Genomic DNA, 18,145 nt, shown 5'->3' with positions numbered 1-18,145 from the left:
ACTGCAGTTAGCTCAGCATGGTGCCCTGTAGAGGAGTATTACGGAATCTTGCAATAGCCATCGCTATTGCAAGCCAACTGATCGCTACGAACGATGCCACAGAGGCTTCTGAACCGGACGAGTAAGTAATCCCACATTATTTCCTCCAAGAGCTGCTGTAGAACTATTAAACACAAGTACACTTTGCAGCGTTCCACCGATCAACGAGCTGAGTCCAAATTACAGTGTGAAGAGCACCAAGGGTGGACGGAGACGCTCGTTCGTAGGGGGTTGCAGCAGTCAACCAGATCCACCTATAAACGGCAAAATACGATGCTCGATACACAGGTAATTCAAATTTAAAATACCCTAAAAGACAGCGTCACATTTGCCCTCTTTTTACAGTGGATGTCTCGCATCCTGCAATCCCGATTACAAGTTCCCAAACGGAGAGCGAAAGCTGGCTATCACGTGTACCGATAAAAAATGGCACATCTTCGAAGCAGACTGGAGTTCCATATCCCATTGTGAACGTGGGTATCCTGTAAAATAGAACCAGTTGCTTCCACATAGGGAATTCAATCCCGGGATCCCGGCTGTTTTTGGGATTCCATTTTTATATTTTTCAGTTGCTCATAAAGTAATTTACGTTTTTAAAAATTCTCGGGATAAGTTATAACGTGATATACCAAATCCCGGGAGTTTTAGAATCGAAAAAACAGCCGGGATCCCGGGCTTCGAATTCCCTACTTCCACATAACATAGTATTCGAAACGAAATTGTATGCTTCCAGCTATTTGCATGCCCGAATGCCAGAACAACGGAGTGTGCGTCGCGCCTCATCAGTGCAATTGCCCTGGGGACTTCACTGGGCCGCAGTGCCAGTTTGAAAATAAACCGTGCATGGAGTATCCTCTGCCTGTGCTCAACTCCCGCAAGCTGTGCAACTCAAAGTACGTTGCCTGGAGAACGCTGGGCTCTATTCGACTATGCTGTATAAATATTCTTCCTCTAGGTCGTGCACCATATCTTGCTTGAAGAACTTCACGTTCCCGGATGGCAGCTCCATTACGAACCTCATCTGCAAGAACGGGAACTGGGTGCCCACCAGGGAAGACTGGGTCTCCGTGCCTGATTGCAAACGTACGTTTTAAATCCGCGAACTTACAAATCGAACAGATATGCAGACGATTGTATCTTCTTGTCCGCCACAGCTGTGTGCGATCCACCCTGCCAGAATGGAGGAAATTGCCTGCCGTCGAACATTTGCCAGTGTCCGCAGGCGTACAGGGGGCTTCAGTGTCAATACTGTGAGCGTAACTCGCGTTTGGATAATGTAGCGTCGCCTTAACGTAGTGTCTGTGTCTTCTCTGGTGTAACTTGATGTTTTACGCAGCTGCTGACGCCTGCAATGGGAAGAACATGGGGTTCAACGGCGGTTTCTACTGCAGCAGCGACGGTGAAAGTTACTCGTGCACCCTGAACTGCCCTGCGGGGGTGGAGTTCGAGTTTCCTCCTGCTGCTGTGTACGCGTGCTCCTACGAAACAGGTGTCTTCGTTCCGCAGCCAATACCGCAGTGCAAGTACAGCGAGAATGTCAATCTGATTTCGGTCGGCACCACTTACAACTCCTACGTTAAGGAGACGAATCATACGTGGACCTACCAGGACATGGTGGATTCTAACGGGGAGCAATTGGGAACGACCATTTACGACAACATGGGAGCTTTCGGCAACCATGAGGATATTTCCTCGAACACGGTAGTAGTTCAACAAGTAATTGACTGTTGCTCCTCTGCGTCGTGTAATAATGTTCCCTTCTGCGCCAGACGGTGTTCAATTCCCTGACGGACAATGTGCTGCTGCTTGAAAAGAAGCGGCCAACCCCGAAGACTTGCTTCACCTGGGGCGGCCTGCATTACAAGAGCTTCGACGACACTGTGTTCAGCTTCGAGAGCGACTGCTCCTACGTTCTGGTCCAGGAGGCGCAGAACAGGGTCTTCACCGTGATAGTGGAGAACAGCCCGAGCTGCAAGACCCAGGATTGCTTCAGGATCATACGGATCTTCGTCGAGGAGAAGGAGTACATTCTGACGAGGAACGAGTTCGGCGCCCCGGAGTTTCGAACCCCGAAGAAACTGCTGCCTATCCCAGCCCAGCTGCCGGCTCTGAGGGTCGAGGTGTCCGCGCACTTCATCGTCGTGATGCTGGACTCTTTGGGGGTTCAGTTAAAGTGGGACGGCGGTTTGATGCTGCAGGTTGAGGCCCTTGAGAATATGTGGAACAAGACAGTCGGCCTTTGCGGGAATATGAACAGCGACAGGCAGGACGATCTGACGTGTAAGAACGGCGATCGCGCGAGGAATCTTGCGGCGTTTGTTTCTTCTTGGAGGACGGAGAACATCGGAGGTACGGCTCTACTATTACAGATCTAGTCGCAGCTACAATTGACACTATATTTTCATTTATACTTTCAGAGGTGTGCGACGAGTACCCAGACACTCGTCATTCCTGCAAGTCCAATCCAATTACCGCCGCGGAGGCCATCAGCTTCTGCGCTGAGCTGCTCTCCGACTACAGGTTCCACGCTTGTGCTGATACGATCAGAGTCCCCGACTTGCAGGCGGCATGTCTGTGGGATTACTGTGCCTGCACGCAGGAGGATAGAAGGGGATGCGCTTGCGAGACGATGAACGTGTACGTGAGGCAGTGCGCGCATAAGAAGGTTGTGTCTTTGGCTGGCTGGAGGAACAACGACACTTGCCGTAAGCGTTTAGAAATGGGTATGCGCGAGCTGATAGAGATCGTAAAGCAACGGTTCTGTTACAGCTATGCTTTGCAACAACGGGAGAGTGTACATGCCGTGTGGACCGAAGACTGAGTCCTCCTGCTGGGCAGGCGTGGACAGGAAATTGAGCAGCGACAGCTGCGAAGAAGGCTGCTTCTGCCCGGAAGGAACCGTGGCTCACGAAGGGAGGTGCATATACCCCGAAGAGTGTCCCTGCAGGCTGCGCGGAAAGCTGTTTCAGCCTGGCAAGAGTGTGAAGAAAGATTGCAACACCTGCACGTGCTCCTCGGGGAAGTGGATATGCACGCAAGTCAGGTGCAGCGCCAGATGCGCTGTGATCGGTGACCCTCACTACACGACCTTCGACGGGAGGCACTACGATTTCATGGGGAAGTGCAAGTACTATCTGATGAAGGGGGATGACTACAGCATCGAGGGCGAAAATGTGCCCTGCTCCGGCGCGATATCCGAGGTTCGCGGGCAGTTCTATTAACGTATGCTTCTTCAATTTGTCGTAGAGATTACTTCAGCAAAGGCTTCTCTTTTCCAGAGCATGGGGCTAGTTCCAGCCGACGCGCCGTCTTGCACGAAAACAGTGACGATTAATTTCAAGGACACCTCTATAAAGCTTAAACAGAATCGCCAGGTGGTGATTAACGGAGAGGATCTGGCAACGTTCCCCACGGTCGTCAGCGGAATCAGGATACGGATCGCGAGCAGTATATTCTTGGTGGCTCATCTGCCGAATGGATTGGAGATATGGTGGGACGGGGTCTCTCGCGTCTACATCAACGCTCCTCCCGAGTTTCATGGTTGGTTATTATTTCTCTGATCCGTGCGCGCGAAGAGTCGCGTCTCGCTCTTAACTCTGCGCTATCATCGTCAGGTGAAACTAAGGGGCTCTGCGGCACGTTCTCGGAGAACCAGAAAGATGATTTCATCACTCCCGAGGGCGATGTCGAGCACACGGCAGCCTGCTTCGCTAATAAGTGGAAGTCCGACGCGTCCTGCGCCAACGTTCCGGAAAAGGAATCGGACCATCCTTGTGATCTAGATCCTCAGAAACGAGCGACTGCGAAACAATACTGCTCCTCTTTGCTCAGCGACATATTTGCTGGTAAGAGTTCAACTACTTAGAGTTCCTTCTATTTTATTATTGCTTATTTCTTATTTCTCGAGAAATTACAGTATCTGACGAGAAACTTAAGTCTGGAGAAATTATTATTATTATTATTATTATTATTATTATTATTATCATTATTATTATTATTATTATTATTATTATCATTATTATTATTATTATTATTATTATTATTATTATTATTATTCGTCTTTATTACTTGAACAAACAAAGAACAGTAATTATAGAGCACTGAAGAGGTGAGTATGCGCATCCGCCATATTGGGTCCTCTGGAGAAAGAAGATTATTGAGCACCCGCCTTTTTTGAGTATTGTCAAATTCGAAAAGACCCATTTTTGAGAATTCTCGACGCAGAATTCTCGAGAAATATGACCTGACGCTTGATTTCTCGAGATACGAAAAATACCGAGAAATCGGGACCACTAAAGCTGGGAATCCACCTAGAAACTAAGCTGAGCCATGCCTCTGCTATGCTATGTTTGATTATTTCCATAAGAATGTATCGAAGCTAATTTTTTTAAAACGTAGCACAGCATCGCGTAGCATAGCTTAGCTTCTAGGTGGATTCCCGGCTTAATTCTACTTGTCTCGGCTTCGGACTACTCATAGCCCTGCTTTTCAGACTGCCACTGGTACGTGGACCCAGAACTGTTCTACAAAGACTGCATGTTCGACATGTGCTCCTGCAAGGTTGAGGCCGGGATGTGCCTCTGTCCCAACCTGGCAGCGTATGCCAAGGAATGTGCCGCTGCCGGAGTGAAACTCCTATGGCGGCAGGACATAGACGAGTGTAAGATCCATTGCCCGTCGAACCAAGTCTATCAGATTTGTGGAAACAGCTGCACCAGGTACATTATCCTTACGAAATTGACGAGCATCGACTACAAGCTAACTTAACAGAAGATTATCCTTGTTAGGTCGTGCGGAGATATATCGTTTTACCAGGATTGCAAGCAGGAGTGCGTAGAAGGCTGCAACTGCCCGGAAGGTGAAACGTTGGACGTCCACGGGGAGTGTATCCCCATAGGGCAATGCCCGTGCACATACGGAGGACTCGAGTTTAACGCAGGCCATAAAGAAGTCAGGCCGGGCAATAAAGCTCCTGAACTTTGCACCTGCGCAGGTTTGTCTATTATAAAAACACTGTAATCGAACAGAAGAGTTGTACGCGTCTGTGTAAATCATAGGCGGGGTTTGGACCCATCGGCCGGCAACGCCGGATGAAATTCGGGAATACCCCGCAGCCAAGGACCTGCTGACCACCTGCGTGGCGAGCCAAAACTTAGAAGTCACAGATTGCGCGCCAGCGGAGCCTCGAACTTGCCGCAACATGCACAAGTCGGTTGAGAAACCCTCCGTGTGTAAATCCGACTGCGTCTGCAAGGCTGGCTACGTCCTGGACGAGCTGAGCGAGAAGTGCATCGAAGAAGAATCCTGCCCGTGTCATCACGGAGGCCAAAGCTACGAGGAAGGGTCCAGCGTGCAAAACGAGTGCAACACTTGCCGATGCACGAATGCCAGGTGGAATTGCACGGACAGAATATGCGCGGGTAACGCTGCAATTGATTACTGTTAATTTCGCGAAGTTTGTGTTTGTCTACCGAGGCTTTTATTCGAACGCAGGTGTGTGCTCTGCTTGGGGCGACTCGCACTATAAGACATTCGACGGGAAGATCTACGATTTCCAAGGAATGTGCGACTACGTTCTGGCTAAAGGTTCGACGAGCAAGGAGGACTCCTTCGACGTGATAATTCAGAACGTCCCTTGCGGGACGACCGGCGTGTCCTGCTCCAAGGCGATCACCCTGACTGTCGGGGGCGGTGAAAATGGGGAGACGGTTGTTTTAACTCGAGGGAAGGAGCTGCCCGCGGGGAACTTTAAGAGAACCGCCATGAGAACAGCTGGACTGTCTGTATTCGTCGATGCGCCGGACCTGGGGTTGACCCTTCAATGGGACAGAGGTGTGTAACTTCGCAACTTCTTCGCGCACCTAAGGGCTTTGAAATACGTCGCGATTTTGTCGCAGGTACCAGAGTCCACGTGAAATTAGACCCGAGGTGGAAAGGCCACACTAAAGGCCTCTGCGGTGACTACAACGATAACAGCGAGGACGATTTTAAAACGCCTTCCGGCGGTATATCAGAAGCGTCCGTGAATCTGTTCGGAGACTCGTGGAAGAGGAATGACTTCTGCCCCGAACCTAAAGACGTCAAGGACCCCTGCGAGCAACACCCGGAACGAAAGCTGTGGGCTGTACAGAAATGCGGCATTTTGAAGTCTTCTGTCTTCCAGCCGTGCCACTCCGAAGTCGAGGTCGAGAGCTACGTGCGCAACTGTATTTTCGACACTTGCGGCTGCGACGCAGGTAAGCCTGCAGGCTCTTTAGCTCTCAGAACAGGCTAGGTACCTATTAACCTTTCGCACTTTTCAGGAGGCGACTGCGAATGCCTCTGCACAGCTTTGGCAGCGTACACTCAGGAGTGCAGCGCGAAAGGCGTTCCCGTGAAATGGCGCAGTCAGGATCTTTGCCCCATGCAGTGCGACGAAAGCTGCAGTACATATTCCCCCTGCGTCACAACTTGCCCGCGCGAGACCTGCGATAATCTGATGACCCTGAAGGATCAGTCTCACTTGTGTGCGCAGGACACTTGCGTGGAAGGGTGTTCGGTCAAGTCCTGCCCCGCGAATCAGGTGTACAGTAACGATAGCTACACTGAATGTGTTCCCAAGGAAACGTGCAAGTCTCTTTGCATTGAACTCAACGGGGTAAGTTGAAGAACTCTGGCGGGCGGTCTTTTAGCGAAGATCTTTGCGTAACTACGCGTGGCTGCAGGTGACCTATTACGAAGGGGACGTTGTCAGCAACGACGACTGCCAGATGTGCTTCTGTAGCCGTGGTAAGGTGTTGTGCAAAGGCGAGCCCTGCACGACTGTCGCTGTTACAAGCACCGTTCCACTGGAAGAACCGCAGAGGTGCGTGGATGGTTGGACCTCTTGGGTGAATCAGGATCCAGCGATTAAGGGGAAGAAGATTAAAGACGTCGAACCTCTGCCCGGGTTATTGGATTTGGTAATGCTTCACCAGGTTCCGCGGCTTTTTAATTAGTAGCGTTTGTTGTAACCTCGTTCTGTCTTTGTTGAAGGCGAACGTAGAAGGATCCGGAATGTGCGACAAGAGCCACATGGTCGATATAAGATGTAGATCTGTGAACGGCCATTTAACGCCGAAGGAGACTCGCCTGGACGTTGAGTGTAGCTTGGAGCGCGGTCTCTATTGCCAATCTCTGCCCGGTCTACGTTGCATCGACTTCGAGATCAGTGTCCTATGCCTTTGCCCGCCGAGGACCACGGAGACAGTCGGGAGTACACCAGGTTTGTGTTGTGCAGAATTTGTGGTCGTCGTTTTGGTATTTAATGTCAATTCGCCTTGCAGAGACACCAACTACTGGTAAAACTGTGTACGAAGAGTGCAGCCCGGAGCAGCCCAATAAGCCTCACCCTACGGACTGCCGCCTGTTCTATCAATGCGCGCCTGGAGTCAACGGAAATGAGTTCGTGGAGAAATCCTGCTCGCAGGATTTGTTTTACAACCCCCTGGTGCAGGTCTGCGACTGGCCGGTTAATGTTATTCCGCTGAGGCCGGAATGCTCGCTTAAACAAACGACACCGGCTAAGACTGAATGGACGGGCAGCGATAAGACGAAGGTGAAGACTACCGTGTCGGTAGTTTTGGAGAAGAACGTCATAACCGCAAGTACGATCTGGTATATTTTCGCCGCGCTGTTCTCGGGCTATTGGGAGTGAACCGAGGGTTTTTCTTTTAGAAGCTTGCAAAGAGGGCGAGACATGGGATCTCTGCGCTATTAACTGCAAGATCGCTTGCGATTACTTCCATCATGTCTTGGTGAAAGAAGGATATTGCGATGGCACAGCCGACTGCATACCAGGTACAGTACCCTTCGAAGAATTAAGGGGGAACAACACCTTGAAGCTCGGAAAAAAATGCAATTTTTTTTAATTTTCTGTTAGATGTCCATACTTCGTAGGAAAGTCATTGATATGGGGCTTAAATGCGCATATAGTGGACAGTATTTTAGAATTTTTGTGTGACAAAATATACAGTTTTAAACAAGTTATAGAGGTCGCTGTAGAGACGATCTGATGGTTTCCCAGTTTATTCACGTCGCGTGCATCTGAGAAAAAAAAGGCGAGCATTTATTTAATCTATATTAATATAGTTACAGTTAAGCTTACGGAAATTTAATTACAAAAATTTTTGGAGAAATGGCGGAGCTTAAAGTGGAAAGTTCTAAAATTTCGAGTCAGTATATATTTTGGGGTGGAAAAAATAGTAAAAATAATTTATTTTCAATTTCCCTACGCTTAACTGTAACTATATTAATATAGATTTAAAAAACTGCTCTCCTTTTTTTCTTAGATGAACGCGACGTGAATAAAGTGGGAAACTATAACTTGATCAAAACTGTATATTTTGTCACACAAAAATTCTAAAATACTGTCCACTACATGTACCTTTAAACCCCATATCAGTGACTTTCCTACGAAGTATAGATATCTAACATAAAATTTAAAAAAAAATGCACTTTTTTCCAGGCATCAAAGTGTCGTTCCCCCTTAATTCGCTGAATAAGCAATGGTCCACGATTCGTTTCTAATTTTTTGAACGATTAGGATGCGTCTCAGTGGAGAGATCAGCCTGCCCTCCGCACAAGTTCTGGCGCGACCTCGTGACCTGCGTGGACGAAACCGATTGCTCCTGCGTGTCTCACCAAGGGGACTCCGTGATCCCTGGTGCCATTTTGATGGAGTCGGAATGCGAGGTCTGCCAGTGCATCGACAACTATTACACCTGCGACAAGTCCTCGTGCGTCAGCGCGGCTAACAAGACGTCGACTGAGAAACCAGCCACGTATCTACCCACGGAAGCAGCTACCGTCTTGCAATCTGAGAAGCCCACTACACCAAGTGCGAAGGAACCGCTTATCGTAGCCAGCACTGTCAGCCCACCAGCACACTGCGACAGCAACAATTTCATCCCCCTCATTGACTACTTAAACGACCAAGTTAATTTCAACGCGAGTAGCAGCAAAGGTCCCATGTACCGGCCAGAGAATTCACCTCTCAATGGCAAAGCTTCCGAGGATTCTGCTGGGTTCTGGGAACCTGAATACACCAACTCCGATCAATGGTAAACAGAGACTGAGAGAGATCTTCTAGCTTGTTTGTTCGAAAGAACTGTTCTCTACGATCGTTTCAGGCTCCACGTGGAGTTCCAGAGACCCGAGCCTATCTACGGCATCATTCTGCAAGGCAACGGCCTAGACTATAAGTTTGTAACCAGCTATAGAGTAATGTTCTCCGAAGATGGCCACACCTTCTCTCACGTGCTGGACGATAAACGCCAGCCGCGAGTGTTTAGGGGCCCCGTGGATCCATTCAAAGCAGTCGAGCAGAAGTTTTACGAGCCCATTGAAGCGAAGGCAGTTTGGATAAATCCGTTGTCCTGGCAGAACGGAATAGCGATGAAAGTAGAATTGCTCGGCTGTCGAGAGCTTACAGTCACCAGCACCCCAGTGCCAACAACTGCGTTGACCGAGACAGTGGTCAGTCCAGGTAGGGTGAGAATGAATTCTAGAGCACCGTAGTGACTGATGTTTTCATTCGCATGTTTCCTTTTCAGTGTGCGACGAGCCCATGGGACTGGACAATGGCGTGCTGCTTGCCGAGCAACTGTCAGCGTCCTCTTCATCTACGGACTTGCTGCCAAATATCAGGCTAACGTCGCCGGGCGTTTGGCATCCTAAGCTAGACAACCCACACCAATATGTGAAGATCGACTTCCTGGAACCTCGTAACATCACGGGAATAGCTACGAAGGGTGGCAAGGACACCTGGACCACCGTTTACAAAGTGTTTTACAGTGACGACGATCGCGACTGGAGTCCAGTGATCGATGAGTATGGCGCAGTAAAGGAATTCTTGGGTAACTTTGACTCCGAGACTGTTAAGGAGAACTACTTCGAGAGACCATTGCGTGCGAGGTACTTGCTGGTGCAGCCAGTTAAGTGGCACGAGCATATAGGTCTGAAGCTAGAGGTGCTTGGTTGCTTCTTGCCATACCGTAAGTGCATCCCTATTTCTCTGTACGAACGGTGGAATATTTGCTGTAATTTATCGTGATCACCTATGCAGCTGCTATCACGACAACCACGGAGAAGGTGGGAACTACGCCGCAAATATTCACCGAGGAATGCAATGTGTGCGAGGGAGTGTCGAAGGAAAGTCAAGTGGCTTGCAACTGCAAGGAACCTTACTGGTGGAACGGAAATACTTGCGTGATTAAGCAAGAATGCCCTTGCGTAGTGGGGCATGTTCAGTGAGTATACGTTTTGCGTCTGGATTAATGCAGGTTTTAACGATTAAAACCCGCAGGTACAACGTGGGCACGATGTATGTAAACGAAGACTGCCAAGAGTGCCAATGCGTCTTGGGCGGAACTCCCTTCTGCAAGCCGAAGAAGTGTGAGCCCTGTAGTGAAGTAGGGATGCGGCCAGTTGTGAATGAACTGTGCAACTGCGTGTGCAAGCCATGTCCAACTGGCACGCGTCATTGTCCAACCAGTAACGTTTGTATCGAGGAGAGTCTGTGGTGCAATGGGATTCAAGATTGCCCTGACGATGAAAAGGATTGCTCTAAAGAGGTTTCAACCACACCTGCTTTGGAACTCAGTACCACGCAGGGGCATGAAGGCACAACCGCGACTACAGGTATCGCGATTAAATTAAAAGTGAAAATATTAGGGGTGGGTTCGAACGTAATTTTTGAATTCTCGGATACTCGGATCTGAATGCTTGTAGGGCTTTGAAGCTCTTGAAATTTTCGGTACTTAATACTATCGATGCTGAAAACTCTCGGAACTTTGGAAATTCAAAACTCTCGAAACTTTGGAAATTCAAAACTGCCGAAACTAAAATCTTTCAATCTCAAAACTCCCGAAACTGAAAACTTTCGAAGCTCAAAACTACCGAAACTCAAATCTTTTTATCTCATAACTCTCGAAACTCAAAGTTACCGAAACTTTCGAAATTCAAAGCTCAAAACTACCGAAACTCAAAACTTTCGGTTTCAAAACTCCTGAAACTTAAAACTCCCAAAACTCAAAACTTTCGGTTTCAAAACTCCCGAAACTCAAAACTACCGAACCTTTCAAAAATCGAAATTTGAAACTCCCGAAACTCAAATCTTTGGGTCTTAAAACTCCCGAAACTCAAATCTTTGGGTTTTAAAACTCCCGAAACTCAAATCTTTGGGTTTTAAAACTCCCGAAACTCAAATCTTTGGGTTTTAAAACTCCCGAAACTCAAAACTTTGGAAGCTCAAAACTTTTGAAACTCAAATCTTTCGAAGCTCAAAACTCCCGAAATTGTCGAATTTCGAAACTCAGAACTATCGAAACTTTCGAAATTCGGAGCTCAAAACTTTCCAAACTCAAAACTATTGTGTCTCAAAGTTCTCAAAACCTTCGAAATTAAAGTGCTGAATCTGTTTTCTAAATTTTTGCATAAATCTCTTTGCACGATTCTTTATTCATTGATGTTACACATTTTCTTATGTAGCTTTCGAGAGTTTCGCCTCGCGAAAAAACAGCAAACTTTCAAATTCTCGAAACTCCAATCTTAGATTCTGACGCTTCGATAATCCCGACCCTAGAAAACGTAAAAAGTAAAATTAACGTTTCATGCTCTTTCAGTTGCACCGACGGTGTGCCAGGATCCAGTTTGCCCACCTGGATACAAGACAGTTCTAAAGTCACTTATAAAGTCCGAACAGTACAGGAAGTCCCATAGAAGAGAAGGAGTGAAGTCTTTATCCAAAAATCATTGGAGAACCAAAGGACTCAGGTAGCACCATAAGATCCCTTCATACATCTCACTGAGAACTAACAAGACTTATTTGAACTTAGGAAATCCATGCATCGGTATTCAAATTACGCTGAAAACCGGAAGCCAGAGCCGGAGACAGAGTGCGAACAGTTCATCTGCGTACCCAACAAACCACCACCAGTACTCGACAAAACAAAGCCACGCACCTGTCCGCAGGCATCCTGCCCGCGAGGATACGCGGTGGTTTACGAGAAGCTGAGTATGTACAAGCACCAGGAGTGTCCAAAGTACACTTGCAAGCCCCCAGCACCCGAGGAAGCTGTTTGCAACGTGACAGGAAGAACGTTCACCACGTTTGACAAGCTGGAGTACAAGTACGACATCTGCAACCACATTTTGGCCAGGGAGATGTTCACCAACAAGTGGTACATCACACGTGAGTCTTTCGATTCTTTAGCGCCCAATTATACTGTTGGCAAAACATAAGAAACGTCATTTTTACAGTGGAGAAGCAGTGCGACCCGCGGAGTGGCCACTGCACTCGCGTTCTGGCAGTGACTCTTGAGGACGACGTGATCATCCTGTACCCCGATATGCACGTGGACGTAAACCAGTACAGCTTCACGCCGAACCAATTGGCTCGGCTTGGCGACAAATTCTCCTCGTTCAAGATATCCGCCATCGGCGACATTACATATTTGGTGTCGAACAGCTACGGGTTCTGGGTGATTTGGGACTCGAACTCTAACGCGAAGGTGGGAGTGTCGACGAAACTAGCCGGTCGGGTGGACGGCTTGTGCGGCTATTTCGACGGACACACGGCGAACGACAGGCAACTGCCGGACGGAAGTCAGGCCCGGAGCACCGCGGAGTTTGGGAACAGCTGGGCGATGGAGGAGGTGCCAGAATGTGACTCGCAGGTAGGCGATCAGCTTTAGGGGGAGCGCCAGGCTTAAACATGTCTGAATCGTGACGTTTAATGCCCTAGGTCTGCCCGTACGAGATGCAGGAGGAGAGCTGGAAGATTTGTAACGCGGTGAAGGATTCGTCTTTAGCGGCGTGCTCCGGTATCGTGGACGTGGAGAGGTTTGTCTCCCGCTGTATGGAGAGCACGTGCAATTGCATACGCAGCAATCACACGCACGACGATTGTCGCTGCCGCTCCTTGACCAGCTTCGCCACCGAATGTCAGGCCGGCGACTTTAACGTAGACCTGTCGACCTGGAGAAGCACTCACGACTGCCCTGTCACCTGCGCTCCTCCATTCGTTCACAAAGATTGCTACAGGTGGGATTCCCTAAAACCTTCGATCCTAGCGCTTTGAGTGGTTTCTGGATTGGTATATTTGTAGGAACAAGTGCGAAGCCAGCTGCGACAACCTGCAGCAAATAGACCCGTGCCCGGTGATGCAAGGGGTGTGCTTCTCCGGCTGCTTCTGCCCCGAGGGAACAGTTCGCGACGGCGAGGAGTGCGTGCCACCGAAGCAATGCAAAGACTGCATCTGCGAGTGGCTAGGGATCTCGAAGTTCATCAGCTTCGACAGGAGGAATATTAAATTCGACGGAAACTGCACCTATGTTCTATCCAGAGACGGGAGGGGTGCCGGGAATAACACGTATCAGGTAGTTGAGCCAGCAATCATGCAAATACTTCTTCGTTAGATATCCGCACTTCTGATGGTTTTGTTTTGATATTTTCGGAAACAGGTGCTGGTTTCCAATGGGATTTGTAAGACTGACACGTGCGTGGAAGCTGTCACGGTTCTGTACAAGGACCACGTTGTTCAAATCAGGGAGAACGCGCCTTCCGAAGAGGTAAAGTAATTTGTTTTAGCCACGAGAACGCCGGGAGCAGAGAAGCGCATAAACTCTTTTTTCTGACCAGTTCAAGGTGCTAATGGATGGCTACGAAGTACACGATTTCCCCGTTAATATGTCCTGGTTGATTTTGGAGCAAACACCTTCGAAGAAGCTGCGCCTATCGATACCTCCCATCCAGTTAGAGATGATCGCGTATCAGCCGAACTTCGCATTCGCCCTCACCGTCCCTTCGCATATCTTCGGAGGAATAATGGAAGGTCTGTGTGGAAATTGCAACGAGGACTCGGAGGACGATTTAAAGAAGCAGGACGGAGAGGTATGATCATCCCCTTTGCGTCTTTCAAAGATAGACACAAGTTTTCATAGCACGAATCGGCTTGTTACTTAGGTTGCAAACGACACGCAGGACTTTGCCACTAGCTGGCTGGTCACCGAGTCGCCATACGGTACCAACCTCGACACGGACGCGTGCATTTCTACCAAAGAAGCCAAATGCGTCCTGCCGCCAGCCGATCAGGATCCGTGCAGGCAATTGTTGAACGCGGTAGATTTCGGACAGTGTCACAATCTCGTCGACCCGATGCCGTACTTGATGGCCTGTCAGGACAGCGTTTGCACCGGAGGAGGCTACTGCGAGAGCTTCGAGGCTTACGCTAGGAAATGCCAGCAGGTGGGAGTGTGCCTGACTTGGAGGAGCAGCGAGACGTGTGCTTACACTTGCCCGCCGCATCTGGAATACCAGCCGTGCGGGCCCGCTTGCGAAGTAACTTGCGACACCGTCAACGAAATCAGCGACACCAAGTGCTCCAGGAACTTTGAGGAAGGCTGCTTCTGTCCCCGCGGCCTCGCTCTTCGCAACAACACCTGCATCCCTAAGGAGAAGTGTCTCGCTTGCGACGAAGAGGGTCACGTCGAAGGTGACGTATGGTTCCCTGACGCTTGCACCGAATGCACTTGCAGCAGGAAAGCGATTAACTGCCAGAGGACAGAGTGTCCAGCTGTGAACACCATCTGCGAAGAGAACATGACGCCTGTGAGGGTTAATGGGACAGCGGAGGAGTGCTGCGTGAAATACGTGTGCGTACCAAATGCAGCGACAACCGCAGCGCCTTTCTGCGCGGAGGAAGCTCAAATGCCTGAGTGTGGCTACGGGCAAGTTATGAAAGCGTCCCTTGGCGCTGACGGATGCAACAAGTTCATCTGCGAGTGTCTGCCACCCTCCGAGTGTCCTTCGCTGAACGAAGTCGACCTGGAAGTCGAGGAAGTGCAGCCTGGCTTCGTGCAGGTCACCAACACGTCCGGGTGCTGCCCGAGGTCCATGACCATCTGCGATCCGCAGACTTGCCTCCCAGCCCCGGTGTGCTCTGACTATTACGAAGTTGTAACCGTAGTGGAAGAGAACACCTGCTGCGCTAGCTATAAATGCGCGCCACGGCAGGATCTCTGTCTGTACAACAACGGGTCGAACAGCGGAGTAGAAATGTCAGGGCTCGTGGTAGCGAAGAGCGTAGGAGAGCAGTGGATGAACGACAGATGCACCTCCTGCATCTGTGAGCTCTCGGACGAAGGCGCAAAGCCGAAGTGCACTACGATGGAGTGTCTGAAAGCCGTGGACCATCCAGATATATCTGACTTCGTCGTGGAAGAGGTCGTCCTGCAGGATAAGTGTTGCCCAGGCTTCGAGAGATCCGCCTGCAAAGATGGAGAGAAGGTGTACCAGGACGGCGAGGTCTGGCAACCGGACCCTGAAGACAGCTGCACCGTGGCAGCGTGTGTCAGAGACGAGGGTGGTATTCGGAAGCAGATAAAGGTGCAGGAATGCAAGACTGCTTGTGACCTCGGCTTCGAGTATCGGCCTACTGATAACAGAAGCGTCAGTTGCTGCGGACGTTGCGTGCCAGTGGCTTGCGTCGTTGGTAGCGAAGTGAAGAACGTGGGCGAGGAATGGCACTCCTCTGATTTCTGTACCAGATACTCCTGCAGGTCTAACGCCGAAGGCGTGTACATGGAATCTGTGGTAGAGAAGTGTCCAGAGATAGATTCGTTGGAAGAGATGGAGTTTGAGATAGAGAAGCAGTACGTTCCTGGCCAATGTTGCCCGCAGTTCGTTAAAACTGGTTGCCGCTACAACGGCACAGTGTACAAGCCTGGCGAGAAATGGAAGTCCATCGTGGACAATTGCGTAACGGAATTTTGCGTGCTGGACCTGAACGTGACGAAGTACAAGGAGGTGGAGGTTTGCTCGAAGAAGTGTGCCCTTGGTTGGGTGTACGAAGACGCGAAGGACCAGTGCTGCGGAACATGTAGGCAGACACATTGCATGGTTGGAGACACGATGTACGAACCTGATGCGACCTGGTCTTCCGCCGACAATTGCACTTTCTACACATGCATGGACCAGGGGGATCAGCTGTCCGTCAGTAGCAGCTCGGTGATCTGCCCCGACATAACAAACTGCCCGGACACTTTCATCTACACTCAGAATTGCTGCAAGATGTGTAATCTCACCGCGCATAATCAGAGGGTGGACCAGTGTGCCGCTGATGTTATGGAACCGCAGAACACCGTTGGTATGTTCAGAGCGAGCCATAGGATACATGGGATCTGCAAGAATTTGGCACCTATAGAGGGCATCGCGGAGTGCCATGGGAAATGTGAATCCGCTACGTACATTGATGCAGGTAATAATCTATATATGAAATGCTTCATTTTAGACAGGAACGACTGCCTAGTACCCTTAACGTAGCAACGTGAAATTTCGAAGGTACCTACATTGATTTCATGGCGTAGGCACCCACTAAGGAAGGATTATTGGAAATTCCATCCCCAAGGGGGTGAAATGTATTTTCACGGATACTTCAAAATTTCTTAGGCCCAATTACATTATCAACTTGGTTCTTACTCACAAAGATTGCACACACAAATGCCTAAAAACCAATTTCAGGATTTTTCCCTAACGAACTCCCAGGAGGGCGAAAAGGGGTGAAATGTATTTTCAGGGATTCCTCAAAATCTCTTAGGCCCGATTAGATATCAACTTGGTTTTTACTTCAAAAAGTTACCCACATAAATGCCTAAATACCAAGTTCAGGATTTTTCCCTAACCAACCCCTAAGGGGGTGGTGGAAAGGAGTGAAATGTGTTTTCATGGAGCCCTTAATATCTCTTAGGCCCGAAGCGAAGCGCGGGGGTACTTTGCTAGTGAAAAGATATAAAAATGGTGGTTGGTGGAACCTGGCGAGGCTCGCTGCATCGCTTTCTTCACTTTGCAGATAATTGGAACCAAGTGGTGGATTGCCAGTGTTGCCAGCCTATGCAGAATAGACGGATGGTTATCGAGTTGACATGCGAGGACAACAAAATTCTGAAGAAAGTCGTGACTGTGCCGGTGTCTTGCTTTTGCTCGTCGTGCACGGCCAGCGGTCCTGCCTACAAAGGAAGAAAAGGGGGAATTAAGGGTTAAGAACGAGAGAAGCGATAGGATGGGAAGTACCTTAACAGTTGCAGAATAGGCGCAAAATACAAAACTATTATTCGTTGATTTTATTGAATGATGCGTATATATACACATGTGTGTATATATAAATATACACACATTTTTTAACAGTTCATATATCGGATTTCTCTAAAGATATACAGTAATGTCTCGTTGAGGGCTCGATTTGGCGTACACGATGAGGGCTCGATTTGATGTACACGTTAAGGGCTCGATTTGGCGTACACGCTTGTCTCGCTCCGTCTTTCCGACGCCTGACACTCCGTCACAAAAACCGCTTTCGCAAAATCTTGACGCAGGCCCGGCCCAAGTCTTTTTTGCGCCCTAGGTGAACTTGCCAAATTGCGCCCTTTATTATAATACATTTATTTGAGATTATGAGTTTACTCTGAAAAATTAGGCAACTGCCTAGGACGTAAGGTTGACAAGAGACGCAAAATGGTCTTTTCATTGTTGGCATTCTTGAAAATAAACTTTTAAATGAAATACTACAAATTGTAATGCAACTATTTTAAACTGCGAATAAAAATTCGGAGTAAGATCATCAATAATCTCAAATAATGTATTATAATAAAGGGCGCAAAAAAGGCTCGTGCCGTACCTGACTATCTGACCGTGGCGCACGCTCGCCGCGCACGCAAAGTGTTCCATCCCGCTCCCTCCTTCGGCCAGAAAGAAGCGAGAAACGATCTCTCTGAATTAGAGCTCTGTTCACGATATGGGCTCATCGCCGGTCACGACCAGCGAGCCCTCAACGAGGAAATACTGTACTAGAGTTCATACTTTGAATTCCGGAGCATACTAAGTACAATAAAAATTATTCAGTCTTCCTTAACAAGACTTTCTTTATCCCGTAAATATGCACGCAGTTCGAATTTTCCGTTTTATTTGTACTTCAAGATTCAGAAACTTCCTACTTTTATGTACAAATATCGAAGAGCAAATATAGTTAAACGTCTGTATTAAAGATTCAGGAATATAAAGAGATTTAATCGAAAGGAACAGACGGTGTATA

At 48.8% G+C, this 18,145-nt stretch overlaps 1 protein-coding gene across 1 annotated transcript; it reads left to right on the top strand.

Moving 5' to 3' along the window:
- The first annotated feature begins 17 nt into the window (after window positions 1-17).
- On the top strand, window positions 18-18,128 carry Hml (hemolectin). The gene is made up of 37 exons (XM_076827955.1): window positions 18-121; window positions 190-327; window positions 385-512; window positions 773-932; window positions 995-1,122; window positions 1,194-1,289; window positions 1,376-1,740; window positions 1,809-2,388; window positions 2,457-2,744; window positions 2,809-3,239; window positions 3,318-3,579; window positions 3,654-3,884; window positions 4,532-4,757; window positions 4,827-5,032; window positions 5,097-5,459; window positions 5,533-5,871; window positions 5,937-6,275; window positions 6,342-6,676; window positions 6,744-6,980; window positions 7,054-7,282; window positions 7,344-7,664; window positions 7,735-7,857; window positions 8,603-9,119; window positions 9,189-9,544; window positions 9,612-10,052; window positions 10,124-10,307; window positions 10,364-10,698; window positions 11,682-11,832; window positions 11,895-12,250; window positions 12,319-12,734; window positions 12,803-13,101; window positions 13,166-13,436; window positions 13,521-13,628; window positions 13,699-13,950; window positions 14,023-16,315; window positions 16,907-17,277; window positions 17,907-18,128. The coding sequence occupies exons 1-36, from the start codon at window positions 18-20 to the stop codon at window positions 17,095-17,097; spliced, it is 11,799 nt and encodes a 3,932-aa protein (XP_076684070.1). The 3' UTR covers window positions 17,098-17,277; window positions 17,907-18,128.
- The last annotated feature ends 17 nt before the right edge of the window (window positions 18,129-18,145 follow it).

Source organism: Andrena cerasifolii, chromosome 15, assembly GCF_050908995.1.
Source record: "Andrena cerasifolii isolate SP2316 chromosome 15, iyAndCera1_principal, whole genome shotgun sequence".
In the NCBI taxonomy this organism is placed as follows: domain Eukaryota; kingdom Metazoa; phylum Arthropoda; class Insecta; order Hymenoptera; family Andrenidae; genus Andrena; species Andrena cerasifolii.
Note: the sequence above shows the minus strand (reverse complement) of the source record. Positions and strands in the feature narration are given on the sequence as shown.

What these genes read in the sequence shown, in the direction of transcription:
- Hml (XM_076827955.1), top strand. Translation starts at nt 18, where the DNA reads ATGGTGCCCTGTAGAGGAGTATTACGGAATCTTGCAATAGCCATCGCT. An exon ending in CTCCGTGCCTGATTGCAAAC is followed by an intron (nt 1,123 to 1,193) that starts GTACGTTTTAAA and finishes TGTCCGCCACAG; the next exon opens with CTGTGTGCGATCCACCCTGC. An exon ending in TAAAGAAGCAGGACGGAGAG is followed by an intron (nt 13,951 to 14,022) that starts GTATGATCATCC and finishes CTTGTTACTTAG; the next exon opens with GTTGCAAACGACACGCAGGA.